Source organism: Miniopterus schreibersii (genome assembly GCF_964146895.1).
Source record: "Miniopterus schreibersii genome assembly, chromosome: 4".
NCBI lineage: Eukaryota > Metazoa > Chordata > Mammalia > Chiroptera > Miniopteridae > Miniopterus > Miniopterus schreibersii.
Window position 1 is genome coordinate 24,598,938 of NC_138105.1, and position 25,454 is coordinate 24,624,391.

The following is a 25,454-nucleotide window of genomic DNA, read 5'->3' on the forward strand; positions in this document are numbered from 1 at the left end:
TGTTATTTAAAAAAGAAATATTGGAGTATTGCAAGGGCAGAAGATGGGGCTTGCGATAGAAACGCCTCCTTTTCCCACCCCGCGGCAGCCAGATATCCCCACCCCCAAACCCGCCGGAGTTTTAGCGCAGCGCAATGGCAGCACTGCGCAGGCGCGGCCTCCGTCTGGCGTCCTAGGAGACGGACTCGGAAAGCTTCCGCGCAGGCGTAATTCCAGAGACCAAGGAAGCCTGAGGCCCGGGGGTGGGGCGGGGCGAGCTCGGAGTGCGCCTGCGCACAGCGCCCTCTCGTCCCGAAGAGCCGCAGTCTCGAGAGCGGCAAGGCGGTTTCTCAGTTATCTTTGGCCAGCGTCTCCCGCGAACCCGGCGTCGTTGGACTGCACCCTGGGCGGGGACGTCCACCGGGCACGGGAGGGAGCCACGATGCCGGTGAGGAGAGTAGCTCAGCCGCTCTCGTGCCTCTTCATCTCAGCGGCCTGGCCCGGGGGCGCGGCCGTTGCCATGGAGGCGCGGAGCAGGCCGGCGAGCGGCCTGGGTGGGGCGGGGCAGGGCCTGGCCCTGCAGTCGGTGCGGTAGGCGAGCCTGGCGGGTGGGCCTGGGGCGCGGGAGCGGCGGGCTGGCCTTGGGAGGGACCCGGGCAAGCTCTGCCACCGTCGCCGCCGCTGCATCCCGCAGAGCGCCGCCTGATGGAAAGGCGCTGTGCCCGAGGATGCGCGCTCGCCTCGGCCCTGCCCACTGGGCTGGGCGTCTGCGAGCGGCCTCCGAGGGTCGGTTTTGGATGCTCCGCGCGCGCAGCACCTCGAGGCGGCGGAGCCAGGCGCCGGAAGGCAGCAGAGCGAGGGCCGCCTGCCCCTACTCCAGGCCCCTTCCTCGAGCTGTCATTTCTCTTGTGTCGCCTTAGCTTACAGTGCAAGAATGTAACCCGTAGGTGTCTTTGTGTGTTAGGGGGTGGGGAGTGGGTGGTGGTGTGTTGTCTTGTGCGCTTAGTAAAGGGGTGACCGTAGTCCAGTATAGGGCCATGGAGAACACCTGAGCTGTGGCCAGTTATTTGCTTGTTAGGAGGCCTTCGACAATTATTTACTCTTTCTGGGCCCTTCGTTTCCACATCATTTAACTTTTCCTCATGGGGTTGTTATCAGGATGAAATAGGATACTGCTCAGGAGAATTAAAGGACAGTGCTTGACACTTAGCATTAAATTACTCAATATTTGTTCCTTGTCGTTGCTTTCAAATTGTTTATTAATTCATTCAACAAATATTGGGCACCAACTACATGTTGGTCACTGGAGATACAATACTGAGCAAAACCTCCTGGTTCTTGAACTTGGGAAGAGAGAAGCTTGCCTTCTTGGGTGGAGGTGAAAACCATACATGTTTACAGAGACAAGACACTTAACATTAATAAAGTCAGTTGGTGGCATACAATAGATAGAAGTAGATTCTGGTTGATTGTAAAGTGTTGCCATGTAGGAGTGCTGGCTTACAGATGCCAGATCATCTATTTTTTCAAAAGAATCTGAAATTGTTATTTTGTGAAATTTTTCAATTTTAGCAACAAATTCAAGATTTTTAAATACTGTGAGCCAAACAAAGGACATCTGTGGGTTGAATTCAGCCCCTTGACTACCTGTTTTCAACCTCTGGTGTAGACCGAAAGATGTTAAATAATGAGCAATCAAAAGTGGAATTGTAAGCAGATGTAGAAGGAGTGAGAAGGGTACTTTCAGGGCCTTTACAGGCACACCTTATTTTATTGCTCTTTGCTTTATTGCGCTTCACAGATGTTTTGTTTTTTACAAATTGAAGGCAAGGCCTTATACCAGCAAAAAGATTATGACTCTATTGCAGTACTCTCTTTTTTACATTACTCAATTTATTATTGTGATGTGGAACCGAACCTGCAGTATTCCGAGGTATGCCTGTACAAGGATTTGACCTACTCAGGGAAGTCTGCCCAGATGAAGTGGCTGTTGAGCTGATATCTGCAGAATAAATGAAGAGGAGAGCAAGGAATGTTCCAGGCAGAAGGAACAACACATAAAAAGGCCTGTGGTGAGAAGGATCATGGTGACAAAAAAGGGCCTAAAAGAAGGCCAGTGTGGCTGTGGCTAAGGAAGCCAAGCAGAATAACTTGTGAAATAAGACAGAAGTAGACATGGGCCAGAGCCAGATCTGACCTTAAGGATTTTGATTTTTATCCTAAGATCTGTGGGAAACTATTGAAGAGCTTTACGTAGGGGAGTGACATAATTAGATTTATGTTAAAGCTGACTGCCATGTAGAGAACAGACTGTAGTGGAACCTAATTGGATGCAGGAGTATAGTTAAGAGTCTCTTATAATCCAAGATGAAATAATGGTGGCTTAGACTAAGGTGGTGAAAGTAGAAAGATGGAGAGAAGTATATTGTATTGATATAATCTGTTCCTTGTCAATGACAGTGGCTTGTGGTTCTCTAATGCTTGGAAGAGTATCTGAAACAGTAGTAATACCTAAACATTTTTCTCTGCTGCCATTGGACTTCCCTTCTGTCTTGCATTTGTTTTTGTCTTTTATAAAGAAGATAGATTATATATGGATGTATTATATGATGAAAAACTCTGTTAATTCATTATAAAAAATAAGTCTCAGGAGAACACAGAACTTACTACTTACTATATTCTTGATTAAAGTTGTTAATTATGTTCACATGTGTTTTCCTACAGGTAGGAAACTCAGGAAGTCTGAGACTTTCGTGCAGAATGACAATAATATACTGATTAATTTTAGCTTGAATAGCATTTACTATAAATGTAAATTAGATTTCTCTCCCCTCATTTGTACTGTAAAAGAAACTTTTCTTTTTTTATATATCTTTTAGTAAGCTTTTTCTATGTAGTTGTAAGGTCTTTAATTGCATTTAACAGATATTTTTGGAGTACTTATATGTGCAAGGCACTGAGATGGCAAAGTAACTTTTTTCAAATTTTAAATTTAATCTGTTGAAGGTAAAAGTTAATGTTCTTTTCATTATTTGTAAATATTTTCTCCACCAGATCAATAAATCAGAGAAGCCAGAAAGCTGTGATAATGTGAAGGTGGTTGTTAGGTGCCGACCCCTCAATGAGAGAGAGAAGTCCATGTGCTACAAACAGGCTGTCAGTGTGGATGAGATGAGGGGAACTATCACTGTACATAAGACTGATTCTTCCAATGAACCTCCAAAGACATTTACTTTTGATACAGTTTTTGGACCAGAGAGTAAACAACTTGATGTTTATAACTTAACTGCAAGACCTATTATTGATTCTGTTCTTGAAGGCTACAATGGTGAGTACTTTATATAGTTCACTTTTTTAAAAAACAACTTTATCGAGATATTATTAGTACCCCTTAAATTCGCCCATTGCAATTATAGTTTGATGAGTTGTAGTAAATACATACAGTTGTGAAACTATCACCACAATTCAGTTTATCACCCCAAAAAGTTCCTTTATGTCCATTTGCAGTCCCACTGCCAGGTAGCAGTTGACCTGCTTTCTGTTTATGATTTCAACTTTACTCAGAATTTCATATAAATCAAATCATACACTATCTCACCTTTCTTATTTGTTTTCTTTTACTTAGCATAATGTTTTAGCGGGTCATTCATGTTGTAGCATCTATCAGTAGTTTGTTCCTTTTTATTGCTGAGTTGTATTTCATTGTATGAATGTACCACCTTTTATCATCTTCGATTGCTCCAATTTTTTGGCTACTATAAAAAATGCTGCTACGAACATTCTGTTTAAGTCTTTGTACAGATACGTTTTAAGGTTTCTCTTGGGTAGATACCTAGGAGTGGAATTGCTAGGTCATATGGTCAATGTGTGTTTATTTTTTATTTATGAAGTCTGTATTATAATTAATTGGGAGAGTAGATAGCAACTTATTTAGCCATTTTTCCCCATTTTAAAATAATTTTTAATTTTTCAATGACAGTTGGCATACATTATGTTAGTTTCAGATGAAAACCCCAGTAATTAGACACTACATAACTTACTAAGTGATCACCCCCATAAATCTGCCATTGTACCCATTGACACCATACATAGTTATTAGAACATTATTGACTATATTCCCTATGCTGTATTTTACATCCCCATGACTATTCTGTAACAACCAATTTGTACTTCTTAATCCCTTCACCTTTTTCACCTATTCCCTCAACCCCCCTCCTATCTGGTAACTGTCAAAATGTTCTCTGTATCTAAGAGTCTGTTTCTGTTCTGCTTGTTTGTTTATTTTGTTTTTTAGATTAAATTGTTGATAGGTATGTATTTATTGCTCATATATTTTTTATCTTTTTTCTTCTTAAAGAAGACCCTTTAATATTTCATATACTATTGGTTTGGTAGTGATGAACTCCTTTAGCTTTTTCTTGTCTGAGAAGCTCTTTATCTGTCCTTCAAATCTAAATGATAGCTTTGCTGGTTAGAGTAATCTTGGTTGTAGGTTTTTGCTTTTCATCACTGAATATTTCTTGCCAATCCCTTCTGGCCTGTTTCTGTTGAGAAATCAGCTGACAGTCTTATGAGAGCTCCCTTGTAAGTCACTAATTGCTTTTCTCTTGCTGCTTTTAAGATTCTCTCTTTGTCTTTAATATTTGGCATTTTAATTATGATGTGTCTTGATGTTCGTCTTGTTTGGGACTCTGCACTTCCTGGACTTGTATGTCTATTTTTTTATCAGGTTAGGGAAGTTTTCTGTCATTTTTTCAAATAGGTTTTCAATTTATTGCTTTCTCTCTTCTTTTTTCAGCACCCCCATGATATGAATGTTGGTAGGCTTGAAGTTGTCCCAGGGACTCCTTACACTATCCTCATTCTTTTTTTTTTTTCTCTTTTCTGATTAGGTGTTTTTTGCTTCCTTATATTCCAGATCACTTATTTGATTCTTGGCTTCATCTACTCTACTGTTGATTCCATGTAAATTATTCTTCATATAAGTTAGTGAATCCTTCATTTCTGACTGGTGCTTTTTTATGCTCTTGAGGTTCTCATTAAGTTCATTGAGCATCCTTATAACCAGTGTTTTGAACTCTGCATCTAGTAGATTGCTTGTCTTGTTTTGTTCAGTTCTCTTTTTTGTGTTTTGTTCTGTTCTTTCATGTGGGATGTGTTGCTTTGTCTCCTCATTTTGGCAGCCTGTGTTTGTTTTTATGTATTAGGTAGAACTGCTACATCTCCCAGGCTTGGTAGAGTGACCTAATGTAGTAGGTGTTCTGTTGGGTTCAGTGGCACAGCCTTCCTGATCACCCAAGCTGGGCACTTGAGGTATGCCCCCTGTGTGGGCTGTGTATACCCTCCTCTTGTAGTTGAGTGTCGATTGCTGTTGGCACATCAATGGGAGGAATTTATCCCCAGGTCAATCAGGTGCAAGGACTGGCTACGACCACCTTCCTCCAACCTTCCACTGCCGACCACCAACGGCCAATCACCAACCTCTGACCATGACCACAGTGGAGATTCAGCTGTGCAGGGGCCCACCCTACAGAGCAGGATTTACTTCAGTGGGGCTCTGGTGCCCACTGAGTCCACCCCTTGAGTGTGTTGCTTGTGAGGGTGGTTGGCTAGCGGTGCTTCAGTGTGATCCAAAGCTGTCCACCAGGTGCTCTGGCTCTGAGGCCTCCCGGGACATACAAGATCAGCTGCTGCCTAGGTTTTGCCCAGGGCCACCCTGCCTGAGCTACATAGTGATCTGCAGGTGGCTGCTACTTGTACTGGGCTTGGAGGTGCTCAGGCAAGGCCAACCTGTGAACCAAGGCCAGCGGCTTCTAGTGCTGGGCCTGGGGCCACTTAGAGAGAGGTATGGGGTGCACTGAGGCCAGATGCTGCTTGTTTGAGGGATTTTAGGGAAATCTGAAGCATGAACTGAGACGTCATTCATATGGAAAAGCCAGTGGAATCAGCTTGGGTGGGGCCTCAGGGAATCAGAGTGCAGCAAACAGTGTGAGCCAGGTTGATGGAGTCTCAGGTACGGTGCCCTCCTGCCTGCTCTGTGTGGGAGAGGCTCGTTAAAGGAACAATGGCCTCTGCCAGAACCTCTCTCTGGGAGAAAGCTGCCCCTCCAGCTTTCACCCTGATGCAGGACAATTCAGTTTCTCCCTGTATGTCTCTGGTTCCTTTTTAGCTGCTTTCTCTGTGCTGGCTCAGAGGGAGTTTGAGTAAGTCCCTGTACAGGCTGTTTAAAAGGTATTGCCTGGGACTCCAGCAGCCTCCATCTCACGCAGCCTCAATCCCCACTGGTTTTTACAGCCAGAAGTTATGGGGACTTCTCTTCCTGGTTCTGGAACCCTGGATTGGGGGCGTGATGTATGGGGCTGGGACCCCTTGCTTCTCAGGGGTTCCTCTGCAGCAGAGATATCCCTCCTGATTTTTATCTGCCACACATGGGCATGGGACGAGCACGTTCAGTATCTCTGCACCTCCTACCAGTCTGGATGTGGCTGCTTTTTTAATTCCCTAGTTGTAGGACTTCCATTTGGCCAGGTTTCAGGTGGTTCTGAACAATGATGGCTCTGTAGTTTAGTTATAATTTTAATGTGGTTATAGGAGGAGGCGAGTACTATGTTTACATATGCTGCCATCTTGCATGGAAGTCCTGTATGTTTATCTTTTGAAGAAACTGCCAAACTTCCCCACGGTGGTGACTATACTACCTTTCCCCCCACCAGCATTGTATGAGGGTTCCCAATTTCTTCACATTCTTGCCAACACTTAGGTTATCAATCTTTTAAAATTATAGCTATTCTAGAGTATCCGTAGTGGTATCTCATTGTTTTAACTTGTAGTATGTCCCTAATGACTAACAATGTTGAGTACAGTTGACTCTTGAACAGTGGAGGGGTTAAGGGCATCAACCTCTCACATAGTTTAAAAATCTGCATATAACTCTAACATATTAGTTATTTATATATCTTCTTTGGTGAATATCTCTTAAAAATATTTTACCCATTTTTAAAATTGGTTGCTGGTCTTATTATTGAGTTCTATTCTTTCTATATTCTGGATTCAAATATTTTGAAAATATTTTCTCCCAGCCAGTGGTATGTCTTTTCATTCTCTTAATGGTGTTTTTTGAAGAGAAAAAGTTTGGAATTTTGATTAAGTCCAATTCATAAATTTTTTCTTTTATCATCTTACTTTTGGTCATAACTAAGAAACTTTTGCCAAACCCAAGACCACAAAGATTTTCTCCTGTGTTTTTTTTTTTAAATTTAAATTTTATTTTTTAATTACAGTTTACATTCAGTATTATTTTGCATTAGTTTCAAGTGTACAGCATAGTGGTTAGACAGTCCTATATTTTACAAAGTGTTCTCCCTGATATTTCCAGTACTCACCTGGTACTATGCATAGTTATTATAATGTTACTGATTATATTCCCTATGTTGTACAAAATTTCATCACTTTTGAGAGGCAATAATGAGAATTTGTTAATTAAGTTATCTCTTAAGTTACTCCTCTGTGGCCTGCTAAAAAATTTCAGTTTGTCTTTGTAGTTGAAGATGTGGCATGGAAAAAAGAAAATAACCAAACTTTTTCATTTTGAATGGGTTATAGGCTACATAAAACAATTTTTGCTTGAATAGACATTCTATTGAATATGTAAATCTTACAGTAAATATTTGACAACATTCTTTCAAAAAATATTTTTTACTGTTCATGGTACTTGAGGACACAGCAGTCATCAAGAAGCTTAGATTCTAATGGGGCAGATAATAAGATAAAAAATAGCCCAGCCTGGCGTGGCTCGGCGGTTGAGCATCGACCTAGGATCCAAGGAGATCGGGGTTCGACTCCCGGTCAGGGCACATGCCCGGGTTGCGAGCTGCAGCCAATCGATGACTCTCTCATCATTGATGTTTCTATCTCTCTCTCTCCCTTCCTCTCTCTGAAATCAATAAAGATATATTTAAAAAAATAAATAAATAAATTGTATTGTATGACAGCTAATAAGTGCAAAAGGGAAGAATAAAGAGGGATGGGGATAGGAAGTTTGGGGAAGAGTTTAAAATTTTAGATTGGGTGGCTAAGGACATTCTCTTAAGAAAGTGCCATAAAAGCAGAGCCCTGAAGAAGGAATCTACCCATGTGGATAGCTGAGAGAAACTCATGCTAAGCAGGGGAACAAACAAGCACAAAGCCCCATAAGAAGAACTGTGCCTGGTGTGTTCTAGGAATGAGAAGAGGCCAGAGGAGTTGGCATCAGGTGACACAAATCCAAGTGCATTAGACTAGATCAGAGTAGTAAATGGGCAGAACAGCTCATGTGGGTGTTGTAGGCCAGAGAAAGGACCTTGGCCCTTCCTTCCATGTGAGTGAAATTCTCCTGTGTTTTTATCTAGAAGTTGTAAACATTTTAGGTCTTACATTTAGGCCTGTCACCCATTTTGAGTTCATTTTTATATGTGAGGTAAAGTAAGGGTTTAGTTTGTTCTTATTTTTTCTTCTTGCCTATGGATATCCAGTTGTTCCAGCACCATTTATTCTTTCCTTTGGCATTGGTGCCTTTGATAAAAATTAACGGACCACAGTGTGTGGGCTTATTTCTGGATTATCTATTCTGTGTCTATCCTGTTTTGATTACTGTAGCTTAATAATATGTTTTGAAATTAGGTAGTATATGGTCTCTAACTTTGTTACTCTTTTTCAAAATTATTTTGGCTTTTCTGGGGTCCTTTGCATTTTCATATAAATTTTAGGATCACCATGTCAATTTCCACCAAAATAACCTGGGACTTTGTTTAATTGTTATTCTGACAATGTTGGTCTTCCAGTCTGGGAACATGATATATCTATCTACACACTTATTATGTTTTATTTAGTTTCTCACATCAGTATTTTTATGGTTTTGTTGTACAGATTTTGTACTAATTTTCATAAATTTATTTTTAAGTATTTTTGATGCTTTTGTGAATAGAACTGTTCTTATAATTTCAAAATGAAATTATAGTGTACAAGTCAGTTTTTTAGTACATTCATAGTGTTATGCAACTATTACCATTATCTGTTTCTAGAACATTTCTTTCACCCCCAAAAGAAACTTTGTATCCGTATTAGTAGTTATATACAATTCTGCTCTCTCCTACTCTGGCAACTACTTACTTACTTTCTGTGTGTATGAGTTTGTCTGTTCTGGGCATTTCATATAAATAGAATCATATACTATATAGTCTTTTGTGTCTGGCTACTTAGCATGTTTTCAGTGTTCATCCTTGTATATACCAGTACTTCATTCTTTTTCATGGCAAAATAACATTGCATTGTATGGGTATAGTATATTTCATTTATTCATTTATCAGTTGAACAATTATTTCCATTTTTTGGCTATTATTAATAATGTTACTGTGAACATTCTTGTACAACGTTTTGTGTGAACATATTTTCAATTCTCTTATGTATATACTACCTGGGAGTGGAATTGCTGGGTCAAAAGGTTAAATGCCAGACTTTTCCGCAGTGGCTGCACCATTTTTATATTCCCACCAGCAATGTATGAGGTTCCTAATTTCTCCTTATCTTTGCCAAAACGTATTGTCTTTTTTATTATAGCCGTCCTAAGTGGTATCTCATTGTATTTTGCAGTTGATTTTTGAAAAACTGTTGTATCCTGCAACCTTACTAAACTTGCTTATTATTTCTAGTAGGCTATTATTATTATTCTTCTTATTGGTAAATTCCTTAGGATTTTCTACAGACACAAGAGCATGTTGTCTGCAAATAAAGATAGTTCAACTAATTTATTTCTTTCCTATTCTTTTGTTACCTGAATTATACCGTAGTTGCATAATTTCTTTCTGTTACCTGAATTGCAATGGCTAGAACCTCCAGTACAATGTTGCATAGAAGTGGTGATAGTGGACATTTCTGTATTGTTCCTGATCTTAGGGAGAAAGCATTTACTGTTTTACCAGTAAGTATGATGTTATCTGTAGATTTTTCATAGACATCCTTTATCAGATTGAGGATGTTTCCCTCTGTTCTTAGTTTGCTGAGAGTTTTTTCAGAAATGTCAAATTTTTGTCAAATGCAGTTTTTTCTGCATCTATTAAAATTTTGTTTTTTAAAGTTTGTTAATATGGTCAATTGCATTGATTGATTTTTAAATATGAAACCAGCCATGCCACTTGGTCATTGTGTATTATCCTTTTGTATGTTGTTAGATTTGATTCGCTAAAATTTTGTTTAAACTTTTTGCATCTCTGTTTATGAGGGACATAAATATATAGTTTTCTTGTAATGTCTTTATGGTTTTGTTATCAGGATAGTACTAGTTTCATAGAATGAGTTGGGAAATATCCCCTTCTTTTTAATTATCTGGAAAGTTTTGTCTAGAATTAGTATTATATCTTCCCTAAGAATTCACCAGTGAAGTAAAGTGGCCTGGAGTTTTTTGTTTCATTTTATTTGTGGAAAGGTTTTTAACTATAGGTTCGTTTTCTTTAATAGATACGTTTAATGTGATTATATGGGTCAGTGTAAATCTGTCATCTTTTTTTGTCCCCTTTGTTCTTTGTTCTCCTTTTACTCTTTTTATGCCTTCTTTTGGATTAATCAAGTATTTTTATTATTCCATTCTCTCTTCCCTGTTGGCTCATAGAAGTACATCTTTGTTTTATTTTGGTGGTTGATTTAAGGTTATAGTTTAAATCTTTAATATATCACATTTTACCTTCAGATGATCTACAACTTTATGTATAGTATAGATATTTCACACTGTACTTCCATTCTGTCCTCCCACGCTCTGTGCTCTTATTGCCACATATTTTACTTCTCCATATTATAAACTCCAAACCACATTGTTACTATATTTGTTTAAATCATCAGTTACCTTTTAAAGAGATTTAAATAATAATAAGAAAATCTCATATACTTATTTACCCATGTAGTGACCATTTCTGGTACTTCATTGCTGTATGTGGATTCATATTTCCATCTAGTATCATTTTTCTTCTGTAGTGCAAAACTTCCTTTAACATTTCTTAGAGTGGGTGGTCTTCTGGTGACGAATTCTTCCAGAGTTTATAGTCTAAAAAAGTATTCATGTTGCCTTGTTTTTGAAACTGTTTTCACTGAGTATAGGATTCTAGGTTCATAGTTTTTTCTTTTAATACTTTTGGTTGCTTTTGACTTTTTTTCTTTATCACTGGTGTTGAGCAATTTGATTATCATGTGCGTTGGTGTGTTTTTCTTCATGTTTCTGTGCTTACAGTTCATTAAGCTTCTTGGGTCTGTGTGTTTGTAGTTTTCATCAAGTTTGGAGAAATTTCAGGTATTATTTCTTAAAATATTTTTTCTGTCCCCTCTCTCTACTTTTTGGGGGACTACATCAATGTATATATTAGACTACTTGAAATTGTCCCACAGCTCATTGATTTTTTTAAAAAAATTTTCTCTGTTTCTTTTTTTTTTTAGTATATCTTTATTGATTTCAGAGACAGGAAGGGAGAGGGAGAGAGAAGAGAGAGAGAGATAGAAACATCAATGATGAGAGAGTTGTCATTGATCAGCTGCCTCCTGCACGCCCCTGACTGGGGATCGAGCCCAAAACCGGGGCGTGTGCCCTGACCGGGAATCGAACCCTGATCTCCTGGGTCCTAGGTCAATGCTCAACTGCTGAGCCATGCCCAGTCGGCCTCTGTTTCATTTTTGATGTTTTTTTGTATGTTTTCTTTGTGATCTTTTCTTCTGCAATGTCTATTCTACCATTAACCCCGTCTATTGTATTTTTCATCTCACACTTTGTAGTTTTCATCTCTAGAAGTTTGATTTTGGTCTTTGTTATATCTTCTAGCCAAGTTCCTCTAAACTTCCATCCAGAGTTTCCACTGAACTTTTTAACATATAGAATACAGTTTTTATAACTGTCTTAATGTCCTTGTCTGCTAATTCTAACATTTATGTCAGTTCCGAGTTCGTTTTGATTGGTTGATTGATTTCTTCATAATGAGTCATATTTTCTGCTTTTTTGCAAGCGTGGCAATTTTTTGTTGGATTCCAGACAGTGTGAATTTTACTTTGTGTCTTGGATACTTTTTCATTCCTATAAATATTTCTGAGCTTTGTTCTGGGATGTAGTTACTTTAGGATTATGAAGAAGACAGCTACTGTTCACTTGTATTCTACCAGGCATCGTGTTGGTCTCATGAAGTAAAGTGTGTCATTTGGTTCTGAGTAGTTAAATTTTTATTCCCATTTTACCTTTGAGGAGACAATCTTTGGGTAGAAACATGTTTAAGGTCAAATGGATAAAAAGTGGCAGATATGTGATTCACACTGAGGTCTTTAGGAATACCCCATTAACTCTAGTACTTTAATAGTGCTTTGCTCATGTGGCACAGAGTACATATTGTAATTGTTGATAATAAAGGTGAAATTTGTAGTAGAATTCAGGGAAGAAATTGCATCACAGAGTCAAAGGAATTAATTTTAAGAGCTATTGTTTTGTAGCATTGGACTCTAAAAAGAAATTGATTCTCTTCATTTTCAGGGACTATTTTTGCATATGGACAAACTGGAACAGGCAAAACTTTTACCATGGAAGGCGTTCGAGCTGTTCCTGAACTTAGAGGAATCATTCCAAATTCATTTGCTCACATATTTGGTCATATTGCAAAAGCAGAGGGTGATACAAGGTAAAATCTTTTATTTTCTAATATTTAGAAGTACAAACATAAGAAAGGCATATATAAGTACAAATTTTATAAACACATTTTAAAACTGTTCTTATAAATATTTCACTGTTTTATGTTTTTAAAAGTGATGTTTTATTTATAGATTTTTGGTTCGAGTGTCTTATTTGGAAATATATAATGAAGAAGTTCGTGACCTTTTGGGCAAGGATCAGACACAGAGGTTAGAGGTAAGGATAATTGAAATTGGAGTACTTTCCAAAGCAATATAATGCTTACTAAACTAAGGTCCTTTTTGTACAAAAGATAGTTTTAATATTTAACTTATTTTTGACCAGGTAATATGATCACATGGTTCAAAAAGAAAAAATACTGTGAAAATTCATGCATCAAAGTCTTGTTCCTACTGCATCTACCCCACTTCTCCCCACCCTAAAGATAATTACTTTCAGTGTCCTTTTAGTGTTTCTATGTAAATACAGATAAATACTATTTTATTTTTACTCCAAAGGTAGCATACGATATACATGGATCTGCATGATCACACGCAGTTAAGTTGTAAGAAATAATACAGAGATTACTGTTTACACAGATGTACTCTTTACACAGTTTTCCCCCATGTTAACATTTTACAAAGTTATAGTACAGTATCACAACCATGATACTGACATTGATATTGACAATCTACAGATCTTATTCAGATGCCCTCAGTTTTTCTTGTACTTTTTTTGTGTTCTATATTATTTTGTCACATGTGTAGATTGGTATGCCCATCACCACATCAAGATACTAACACAGTTTCATCAGAAAGATGCCTTTTGTTGCCCTTTCATAACCACATCCAGAGTTCTCCCTCTGTCCCCATCCCTAAGCCCTGGCAACCCCTAATCTGCTTTCCAATTCTAAAACATTCCAATTCTTGAAACATTCATTTCAAGACTGTTATGTAAATATAACCATACAATATATAACCTTTTGGGATTGGCTTTTTTAACTTGGTATAACTTCCTGGAGATTCATTCAAGTTGTTGAATGTACCGATAGTTCATTCCTTTTTATTGCTAAGTAGCATTGCATGGCATATAGATACACCTCAGTTTGTTTAACTATTCACCTATTGAAGGACATCCAGGCTGTTTACAGTCTTCGGCTATGATGAATAAAGCAACTGTGAACATTTACACAGAGATTTTTATGCAAGTGTAAGTTTTTATTCTCTGGTATGACTTCCCAAGAGTACTCCAGAATTTATTTTAAGTCAGAAATTTTTTTTTTTAATTTATCTTTATTGTTGAAAGTATTACAGGTGTCCCATATTTTTCCCCCCAATTGACCCCCTCCATCTCGTTCCCACCCCCTCCCCAGGCCTTCACCCTGTCATTGTGTCCATGGGTTATGCATATATGCATATAACTTCTTTGGTTAATCTCTTCCTTCTCCATCCCCCTTCTGTCTGAAATATGATCGTCTGTTACATGCGTCAGTGTCTCTGGATATATTTAGTTCATCAGATTCTTTTGTTCATTAGCTTCTTGTTAAAGAAGACCCTTCAACATTTCCTGTAGTGCTGGTTTGGTGGTGAGGAACTCCTTTGGCTTTTCCTTGTCTGAGCTCTTTATCTGACATTCAATTCTAAGTAATAGCATTGTTAGGTAGAGTAATCTTGGTTGTAGTTCCATGTTTTTCATCACTTTGAATATTTCTTCCCACTCCCTTCTGGCCTGCAAGGTTTCTGTTGAGAAATCAGCTGACAGTCGTATAGGTGCTCCCTTATATGTAATTAATTGCTTTTCTCTTGCTCCTTTTAAGATTCTCTCTTTGTCTTTAACCTTTGGCATTTTAATTATGGTGTGTCTTGCTGTGGGCCTCTTTGGGTTCCTCTTGTTTGGGACCCTCTGTGCTTCTGGACTTGTAAGTCTCTTTCTTTCTCCAGGTAGGGGACATTTTCTGTCAGTATTTTTCCAAATAGGTTTTCAATTTCTTGGTCTCTTTCCTCTCTTTCTGGCACCCCAATAATACGAATTTTGGGCCTCTTGAAGTTGTCCCAGAGGCTCCTTATGCTATCTTCATATTTCTGGATTCTTTTTTCTGTTTGCTCTTCTGGTTAGGTGTTTTTTGTTTCTTCATGTTTCAAATTGCTGATTTGATTCTCAGCGTCCTCTACTCTACTGTTGATTCCCTGTAAATTATTCTTCATTTCAGTTCGTGTAGCCTTCATTTCAAATAGGTACTTTATTATGTGATCGATTTTCTCATTATTTTCGTCATACTCTTCCTAATATCCTTGAGCATCCTTATAACCAAAATTCTGAACTCTGTATCTGTTAGCTTGCTTGGATCTATTTCAGTTAGTTCCTTCTCTAGAGATTTCTTCTGTTCTTTCCTTTGTGACATGTTTTTTTGCCTCCGCATTTTGGCTGCTTCCTGGTGTTTGTTTCTGTGTATTAGGTGGAGCTGCTATGTCTCCTGGAATTTGTAGAGTGGCTTTGTGTAGTAGGTGTCCTGTAGGGTCCAGTGGCTCAGCCTCCCCAGTCACCTGAGCTGGGCCTTCTGGGTGCTCCCCTGTGTTGGCTGTTTGCACTGTCCTGTTGTAGTTGAGCCTTGGTTGCTGTTGGTGTCACTGGGAGGAACTGACCCCCAGACCAATCAGCTGTGGGGACCAGCTGCAACTACAGCCAAAGAGCTGCTGTGCTGGAGACACCCCTATGGAGCAGGATTTCCTTCAGTGGAGCTTTGGTGTTCACCAAGTGCACCCCTTGAGTGTCACTCGTGGCTGTGGTAGGGTTGTAATCCAGTGTGGTAGAGTCTGACCACCAGGTGCACTGTCTCTGGGGCCTCCCGGGAGGTGCAAAGTCAGTCTGTGCCAGTGCCTTGCCCAGGGCCACCCAGCATGAGCTACACAGCAAACCGTAGATGGCTGCTACTTGTGCTGAGCTTGGAGGTGTCCAGGAGAGGCCAAGCTATGAGCCAATGCAGGCTGCCGCTAGTGCCAGGCCTGGGGCCACTTATCAAGCCATATGGGGCACAATGCTGTTTGTTTGAATGATTTTAGGAAAGTCCTAAGCATGAGGCTTGAGAGGCCACTTGCACAGAAAAGCCCCTGGAAATGGGCCGGATGAGCTGCAGGTGGGGAGGGGCGGGGCCAAAGGTGTGAGCCAGGTGCTGTCGATTCAAATATGGCGCCTGCCTGCTGGCTGTGTGCGGGGAGGACTCTCCAAAGGAGCAATGGCCTCTGCCAGCCCTTCTGCCTGGGAGGAAGCCGCCCCTCCGCCTCTCGCCCGGATCTCAGGCAGGTTAGTTCCTCCCAAGTGTCCCAGGTCCTTTCAGGCTGCTGCCCGATGCTGGGCTCAGAGGGAGCGTCCGAGTGAGTCCGTGCGCGGGCCCTTTGAGAGGAGCTGCTGGGGCTCCTGCAGCCTCCACGACCCTCGGGGACAGTCCCCGCTGGTTTCACAGCCTGGAGTTGTGGGGACGTCTCTTCCCGGCCTGGAGCCCTGGGCTGGGGGCCTGCTGTGGGGCTGGGACACTCCTCGGGGAAACCCCCACCGCCGAGATTCCCTCCCGGGTTTCAACTGCAGCACCAGGGGTGGGCCCGCTGCCTGTCTCTTCTATTCAGCCCTGATCTGCCCGCATCTGCGCCCGTCCTCCTGGTCTTGGTGCATCTTCAGTTTCCCCGGTTGTGGGGCTTCTGTTCAGCCAGATCTCAGGAGGCTCTGAGTGATGGTGGTTCTGTATTTTAGTTGTAATTTTGATGTGGTTGCGGGAGGTGGCGGGTGCAGCTGTTACCTACGCCGCCATCTTGTTTCTTAAGTCAGGAAATTTTAAAGTATCAAAAATATAGGTATAAAGGGAAAGTGATATTATATACATAAGTATCAAATAATCACAAAATTTGTGACTTGGCAGATTATGCTGTTAACTGACAAGTATAGCTGATTCACATTCATTATTTTTTAAATTGAGAAATAATTTACTTAGCATAATCACCCTTTATACAATTTAGTGGTTCTTAGTATATTCAAAAGTTATGCAACCATCATTACTATCTAATTCTAGAACATTGTCATTACACCAAAAAGAAACCCCACACCCCTTAGCTGTCACCCCTCTGCCCCCCCCCCTTCTCCCTAGTCCTAATCAATGATTAATCTACTTTCTGCCCCTATAGATTTACCTATTTTGGATATGCCATACAAAGGAATACTACAACATATGGCCCTTTGTGACTAGGTTTTTTCACTTAGTACATCCATATTATAGGAGGTATCAGTACTTCATTTCTCTTTGTTGCTGAATAATAATCTGTTGTATGAATATACCACATTTTATTGATTCCTTCATCAGTTGAACACTTTGGGTGTTTTCCACTTTTTGTCATTACAGATAATGCTGTTACAAACATTCTTGTTCAAGGTTTTGTGTGAACTTATGTTTTCAGTTTTCTTGGTTATACCTATCAGTGTAATTGCTGATCATGTGGTAATGCTGTTTTTAACCATTTGAGGAACTGCCAGACTGTTTTCTGGAAAGGCTATATCATTTACCTTCCCATCAGCAGTGTATGAGGTTTCCAATTTCTCCACATCCTCATTAACACTTGTTATTTTCTGTCTTTTATTATAGCCATTGCAGTTGGTGTAAAGTGGTATCTTATTGTGGGTTTGATTTCCATTTCCCTGATGGCTAATGTAGAGCATCTTTTCACATGCTTATTGGCCATTTGTATACCTTCTTTGGAGAAATGTCTGTTTGGATCCATTGCCCATTTTTAATTGGGTTATTTGTTTTTATGTTATTGAGTTGTAATAGTTCTTTATATAGTGTAGATACAAGTCCCTTATCAGATACATGATTTACAAAAATTATCTCCCATGTATGGGTTGTCTTTTTACTTTCTTGATGGTGTCTTCTGTAGCACAAAAGTTTGAAATTTTGAACATTTCTGACATCTATATTTAGTTTTGTTGCTTATGCTTTTGGTGCTGTATCTAATAAACCATTGCTTCATCCAAGGTCACAAAGGTTTATGCCTCTGTTTTCTTCAAAGAGTTCTATAATTTTAGCTCTTATATTTAGGTCATTGATCCATTTTGAGTTAACTTTTGTAAATGTTGTGAGGTAGAGAACCAACTTTATTCTCTTGCCTGTAGATGTCCAGTTGTCTTAGTACTGCTTATTGAAAAGATTATTTTCCCCCCATTGCAGTTTGCTTTTTTCACTGAACAATGGATTATGGCAGTCTCTCAGTATCATTACAGAGAAAGCTTCCTCGTGTTTTTTCCCTTTTGTCCTTTTTTAAAGCTGTATGATATCCTTTGTATGGACATAATTAAAATTTACTTAGCCAGCCCTCTGTTGGTGAACACTTGGGTTGTTTCTGACATTTACTGTCACAAACAATTCTGTGGTAAGTATCATACATGTACAGGCATATGTGAGGATACATTTTTGAAGTAGTACTGCTGAGTAAGGTGGTAAATATTTGTAAATATTACCAAGTATTTTATGAAATGAGACAAACATAAGGAAAATAATAGCCTTTAAAATATTAATATTGGAATTTTGATTGGAATTGCACTGTTAGTAAAATAGAGAGTAATATATGTAGAATAACAGTAGCCACCATTGTAGTACGGTGTGGAATACATGTAGAGTAAAAGTAGCTACTATTACTGAGCTCTTATAATGTGATAGTAGGTATTCAATACAGTAAATTGTGGTAGTAATACATCTTTATTTTATTTAATCTTCCCAACAGTCAGTTTTGCTAGAGGAGTTTCCTGACTGGTTCAAGGTCACATAGCAGGTGAATGGTGGTATCATCTAGGATTAAGAGAATGGTTTCTGAGGTCCTATCATCTTAGTTTGAATTCTGGCTCTGATCTCTTGAGCAAATTACTTCACCTCTATTAGCCTTAGTTTTGCCGTATGAAAGTAATACTGTCTACTGCATAGGCTTATTGCCAACAGTAACAAATTAATACAAAGTGTTTAAATCAATACTTGACACATAATATTCAATAAATGTTAGCTTTTTTAAACTTTACCATACAAACTGAGCTTTTGAAACAGTATATTAATATATTACAGGCTTAGGGATTGTCTGTGTTTGTTAGACCTTAATAGAAGCTTATTCTGTAATGATAATGTGTACATAGCAAATGTGGAGATGTATTTTTTTTCTTTTTGCTAGTTGTCATCTTTAGTTTTGATGGATACTTTGTTAATTCTGTGCTTTTGGCTTTTAAAAGTTTATTGTTTTATTGCACAGATTATTAGTATAAAAATCATTTGGAAAGAACATTTCCATTTTTGTACCAGTAATTATAAAATAGATTTATTCTCAGCAACAGTATCGTCAATGGTTCAATCATATTAGACCCAGTGTCCCCTTTTTATAACAATATTTTGGAATGCTTTTTTGACTATTCTGAAATAAAATTCATAAAGTATACCTATGCACATAATTTTTAAAATAATATACTACACAATTGTAATATAAAGGAGAATAAAGGGACTTAAATAAAATATTAGTACTTCAGTATATAAAATACTTAGAGTGGCAACACTCTGACATAATGAAGTAGTCAAGGCATATGTAATCATGACTGCAACAACTACAAATGCAGACTGTTACAGGTATGTTGAATTGATAACACTTTAATTGGTGTTGCTGTCAATGACATGGTCTTTTAAAACAGTGACTAGCTTTTGGTAGCAAAATAAAATATATAATTCTTAGTTTTCTTGCATTCCTATATTATTATTATTACCATGGAAAAGCACTTTGTTTCTATATGTAAAATAGAATTAGGGTCTAGACTTAGGTAAATATAGCTTTTTTTCATGTGTAGGACATTCACTGGTAGGATATTCAAAATTTCATGGGACAATTCTTCATTGATTGAGAAGATCCCATCCACTGCAGGAAGCTTAGTATCCCTGGCCCCTGTCTGAATACTAATAGTGTCCTCAAGTGAACCAGAAACTCCCTCACAAATTTCTAAAACAGAGCAGGGGAGTAACTGCCCCATTGAGATTCATTGTTTTGTGTTATAAACTATATTTGTTATACAAATTTAATTTATGTGCTTTATGAGAAAAATTCTTTGATAGTATTATCACCAGTCTTTTTTAACTTTCGTAAATTTGGAATCATATTTGATTTCATCTTTCATATCTAATCAGTGTATCTACCCTTAATTGAATTTTGAATTAAGATCATATTGTGATTGAAAGCAACCTTAGACTTTGCAGACCAATGTCAGTTTGAAGAACTTGTTTTCAGTGTTCAGTATGATGAGCACAGAAAGTGAGAGCAATGCTTAAAAGCTTTTATAGCAATTGGACGTTGCTATGGCATCCAAGTACATGATTTTTGTATTTTTCAGAAATACCAGTTTGCCAGAATAGAAATACCTAAAGTATTCTTTACCATACATTTTCTGAGAAGCATTGAAATAGACCAGTTCTTTTTAAACCTTTAAAAAGATTTAAAGCATTTAAACATTTTCATCAAACCAAACCTTATATGGACGCACAGTGTGTAAAAATGCATGAAAGTGAAGCTTGCTTTAGAACTTGTCTGAGCCTGAAGACGCCCAGGCTCCCATAGTGACCCCTCAGTGCCACCACTGACCCTCAGCGATTTTCAACCTTTTTCATCTCATGACACACATAAACTAATTACTGAAATTCTGTGGCACACCAGAAAACATATTTTTTGTCAGTCTGACAAAAAAATAAGTATAATTTTGATTCATTCACACTGGATGTCTGTTGTTGGCTGTTGTCATTTTTTTATTTAACAGTCTAAGGGAAAAGAGATCAGTTCCCCTGACTAAATAGTCGGATATAGCATGGTTTAAAAATTCTTGCAGTACACCAGTGTGCCTGCCATGGCACACCAGTTGAAAATTGCTGCTCTAGGGCTTTTCAGAGCAGAGTTGAAATCCATTGGTTTATAGAAACCAGCACACTCCTTTATAAAATTAGGGTTTCATTTATATCCCATTATAGGAAAAAGGTAATTTTTCCTAATGTATAAGTACATCTTATAAATAGTTATAAAAGAGACCAAAAAATCCCCCAAACCCCAACTAGATCTAAAATCTACACCTGGAATTTGAAGTGTCTGCCGTTATGACTGTTTAAAAAATTATTATTACTGATTTTAGAAGGGGGTGGGGGGGAGAGAAAGAAAGAGAACATGAATGTGAGAGAGCCATCCATCGGTTGTCTCTTGCATGCACCCTGACCGGGGATCGAACCCACAACCTAGGTGTGCCCTGACTGGTAATCAAACCTGCAACCTTCCTGTCTACAGGACCGCACTCCAGCCAAGTGAGCCACACCAACCAGGGCTGCCCTTATGACTTTTGACTGTGGAATTGTTTTTTAAACTTTTTTTGTTGTCTCAGGTCTTAATACCTATGGAATGGCTTTCCCCACTAGCAGCCACAGGCCTCTGCCTCAATTTTACTTTTTTCTTTTGACTTGTAGAGGTGACTTCTGAGTCTTCCAAAGTGAATTTTGATTTTTTGAACACTCTATTTTATATAGATCTTTCCTGAAAATATTCTTCAAATTTGGTAACATTTCTCATAAGGTTACTCACAGAAAGGTAGTATTTTTGCATGGACGCCATAGATCTGAGTATTTCACTCAACCATTTGAAATTATCTAGCAGCTTCAAATTGCTGTTAAGGCCAATAATAGTTTAATCTTATTTATGCCTACCTCTATAGTTAGATATTCAACACCCTACCCCCACTACTCCACTCCTGCTCGCATACATACTCTCTCTCTCTCCCCACCCCCTCCATCCCCGTCCTGCTTCCTGCTCTTTCCAGCCACTATGGCTTTGTTTATTTTTTCTGAGTGCCTAGTTTTTTCTATTTCAGGATCCTTGCATTTACTCTTTTCCTCCTACCCTAGCCCAGACTGGTTACTTCCTATTTCTTTAAGTCTTAGATGAAACATCATCTTGGGAAAACTTAACCCGTCCTGCTTCACTAGCTTAAGTCTTTATAATGTGTTCTTGTATTAATTCATGGCATTATCACAATTGAAGTAAAATAACTTTTGTGTTTAATTATTCGTTTGTATGTTCTCCCTGTAGATTTTCACTTCCACAAGTGCAGAGACTACGCCTACCTTGTTCATCACTGTATACTCAGTATCTAGCGATGTCTCACAGTAGATGTTCAATAAATAACTGTGTTTAGTAAATAACACATTTATTTACATATTATTTATATGTAGTAGATGTTCATTAAGTAACACACATGTTCAATGAATAGCTGTGGAAGAATTATGGATGTATGTGTAAAGGATTACAATTTTTTTTTTTTTTAGGTTAAAGAAAGACCTGATGTGGGAGTTTATATCAAAGATTTATCAGCTTATGTGGTAAATAATGCTGATGATATGGATAGAATTATGACACTAGGCCACAAAAATCGTAAGTGTAATACATAATTGTATTGTATTACAATTTATGTGTTGACTAGGCTGGTTTAGAAGCAAAACTGGTGTGGCATTTTGTCCCACAAAGACTAGATTTTTAAGTGTCTTGAAAACTCTTTCTTTTTGATTATTTACTAGGTAGAGAGCATATTCGGTGGGGGGGGAACATCCGGCCCTAGGGCTGTATATGGCCCATGAAATCATTTTGTCTGGCCCTGCCAAGGCAACCGCAGGCGGGATTCAAAATTCAATAAATCTAGGAGCTTTTTTCATAGCTAATTTTTAAGTTGATAATTTTGTGTGGCCCTCAAATGATGTTATAAATATCCAAGTGGCCCTTGGCAGAAAGAAGGTTTCCCACCCTTGGCAAATATTGATGGTAGATCTCACAGATTTTCTGTGCTGAGCAAAATTTTGTTTCTTAGTAGTAGTGCTACATTTTTGAAACTCTTATATAGCTGTTTTTTGTTAGCTATAATAATATTTGGGCCCTAGCCAGTTTGGCTCAGTGGCTAGAGTCTTGGCCTGTGGACTGAAGGGTCCCAGGTTTGATTCCGGCCAAGAGCGCTTACCTCGGTTGCATGCTCAGTGCCCGGCCCTGGTTGGGGCAAGTGCAGGAGGCAGCCTGTCAGTGTGTGTTTCTCTCATCAATGTTTCTCTCTCTCCCGCACTCTCTGAAAAGCAATAGAAAAGATATCCTTGGGTGAGGATTAAAATAAATAAATAAATGAATATATAAATAAATAAAAAACAAAAAAATACAAAATGAAAGGAGGTTTAATAGTGGTTACTTTTAAGCAAGGGGAAGTAGGATTGGAGAAAAGGGATGTCTGGAGCTTTCATTTTTTTTTTTAAATGTACTTTTACATTTTTTATCCCAGGAATATGTTCATGTATTGCTTATTTAATTAAAAAAAATTTAACATAAGATTCCATTTACAGTAGTGACCAAAACCTCCCGTTAACTACCTGGGAATTGGTTTCACTTGGTATGTGAGATTTGTTCAAGGAGACCTAAAAAATTCTAATGAGAAAAGTAAAATGAAACAAAGGTAAAGGGATTTGAAAACCTAAGATAGCAGAGAAGAAAGTACTCCTAATAAATAGGTTGAGTCCAAATATTTAGTACAAAAATTCCAACATAAAAATATAAACTTTATCATATTGAAATAGAGTAAAATAACTATCAAGAGGGACGGACTAGCAGAGGGGAAATATAGGACAATAAAAGCTGCTATTCTAAATAGATGAAAAGTCAATACAAACATAAACTTAGTTCTGTTTTATACAGGTGGTCATAATATAGCAATAGTTAATTTATACCTAAGAAAATTAGTCATCTCACGAACAAATAAACAGCCTGCCTAGCAACGAAAACGCAAATTTTCAGTGTATTTACATTGTGGGCATCCTTGTAAGTTGGTTAATATTTTTGTAGAGCAGTATTTTCAGGCTTTAAACCAAATTCCTTCTTTAAAAATTAATTTTTTGAATAGGTAATCCATGCACATGCTATAAAATTCAAAAGACACAAAAGTATCCATTGAAAAGCAAGTCTCTCTCCTACCCTTGTGTCTCAGTCAGCTAGTTTTAATGTGCTCTTTCTGATGTAGTCTGTGTGCCCACGCATGTGTGTTTTCAGAGAGTGTCCTCTTTCTTTATGAGTCAGATAATAGCATACTTTATTCACTTAGCAATATTATCTTAGACATCATTTCACATTAACACATACTAATATATTTATAAGCATTTTAAAAGAATGATGTAGTATTTATTTCATTGGGTGGATCTACATTATTTATTTACCCAATCTTTTATTGATGGACTTTTGGGTTGTTTTCTTGCCGTTATGAGCAATATTGCAATAAGCATTCTTACATATACATGAGTTTATACATATGCAGGCATATTTGTAGGATAAAATTTTCCATACCCTCTTGAAAAACATAAGAATATAATTTTTTTATTCCAAAATAAATATTTGACGAAAGTTAAAGTTGTGGAAATGTTTTTTGTTTTATTTCCATTATGTGACAGATCAGTGGTTGGAACATTGAGTGTACTTCATTGCTGCAAGCTCTTCTCCCCTAGGGATTGTAAAGTTCAAAGTAGGTCACATTTAACAACATGTCTGTTACATTCCTTGGTTTTCATAACCAGAAATATAGAAAATTACAATCATAAATAGCATGCTTTACATATATTGCAAAAACAATAGGTATTAATATTTTTTCAAATTATATGTTCATTCCCCATGCAAATTGAAAAACATTGCTACAGTATGATTTGATATCACATAGCTAAAAAATGATTTCTACCTTTTGACCTGATAATTTCAGTTTGGAAAATACATCCCATGGAAGTAATCCTAAAGAGAAAGAAGGATATCTGCTCAGAGATGCTCATCTTAGTGTTCCTTATGAGGACCTAAAATAGGAAACTATCCCAAATATCTCTCAGTAAGGGAATAGCAAAATCAAGGCTTAATAGGTTTTTACATGTTTGGAAAAAATTAATAATTTGATTTAAAATATAGCATGAAGTCACAAATGCCTTCATTTTCTTTCGCTAATTTTTCATTTACCTTCTTTCAACAGGCTTTACTGTTTTTTTTCAATTACCGTTTACTTTCAACATTTTATATTGGTTTCAGGTATACAGCATAATGGTCAGACAATCATATACTTTACACTGTTCTCCCTCCCATGTTTCCAGTACCCGCCTGTCACCATACACAGATATCACAATTTTATTGACTATATTCCCTATGCTGTGCTTGCCATCCCTGTGACTATTCTGTAACTACCAATTTGTATTTCTTAATTCCTTCACTTTTTTCTCCCAGGCCCCCCCCACTTCCCTCACCTCTGGCAGCCATCATTGTGTTTTCTGTGTCTATGAGTCTGTTTCACTTTTGTTTTGTTTTTTATTTTGTTCTTTAGATTCCACATATAAGTGAAATCATACGGTATTTGTCTTTCTCTGACTGATTTATTCAGGCTTTACTTTTCTGTATTAGTGCAATTTACATTCCAGTTACCTGACTTCCAGTATAGCTATATGCCAATAATGAATAATGTTTATATTTTAATGTTTAAATGCTAAAATCAAAGCTTGTGCCTGGCCAGGCGTGGCTCAGAGATTGAGCGTCTACCTAGGGTCCAGGAGATCGCGGTTCGATTCCCAATCAGGGCACATGCCTGGGTTTCGGGCTCGGTCCCCAGTTGGGGGCCTGCAGGAGGCAGCCCATCAATGATGACTCTCTCATCATTGATGTTTCTCTTTCTCTCTCTCCTTCTCCCTTCCTCTCTTTGAAATCAATAAAGATATATTTTT

General features: G+C 38.2%; 1 protein-coding gene across 1 annotated transcript in view; it reads left to right on the plus strand.

The window, feature by feature from the left end:
• The first annotated feature begins 266 nt into the window (after positions 1-266).
• KIF3A (kinesin family member 3A) overlaps positions 267-25,454 on the plus strand; it is a 49,195-nt gene continuing 24,007 nt past the window's right edge. Inside the window, exons 1-5 of the mRNA XM_081137430.1 lie at positions 267-427; positions 3,034-3,307; positions 12,512-12,656; positions 12,799-12,883; positions 22,008-22,113. Of these exons, the coding sequence (XP_080993556.1) occupies positions 422-427; positions 3,034-3,307; positions 12,512-12,656; positions 12,799-12,883; positions 22,008-22,113 (616 nt within the window). The 5' untranslated portion in view covers positions 267-421. The remainder of the gene's footprint in view (positions 428-3,033; positions 3,308-12,511; positions 12,657-12,798; positions 12,884-22,007; positions 22,114-25,454) is intronic.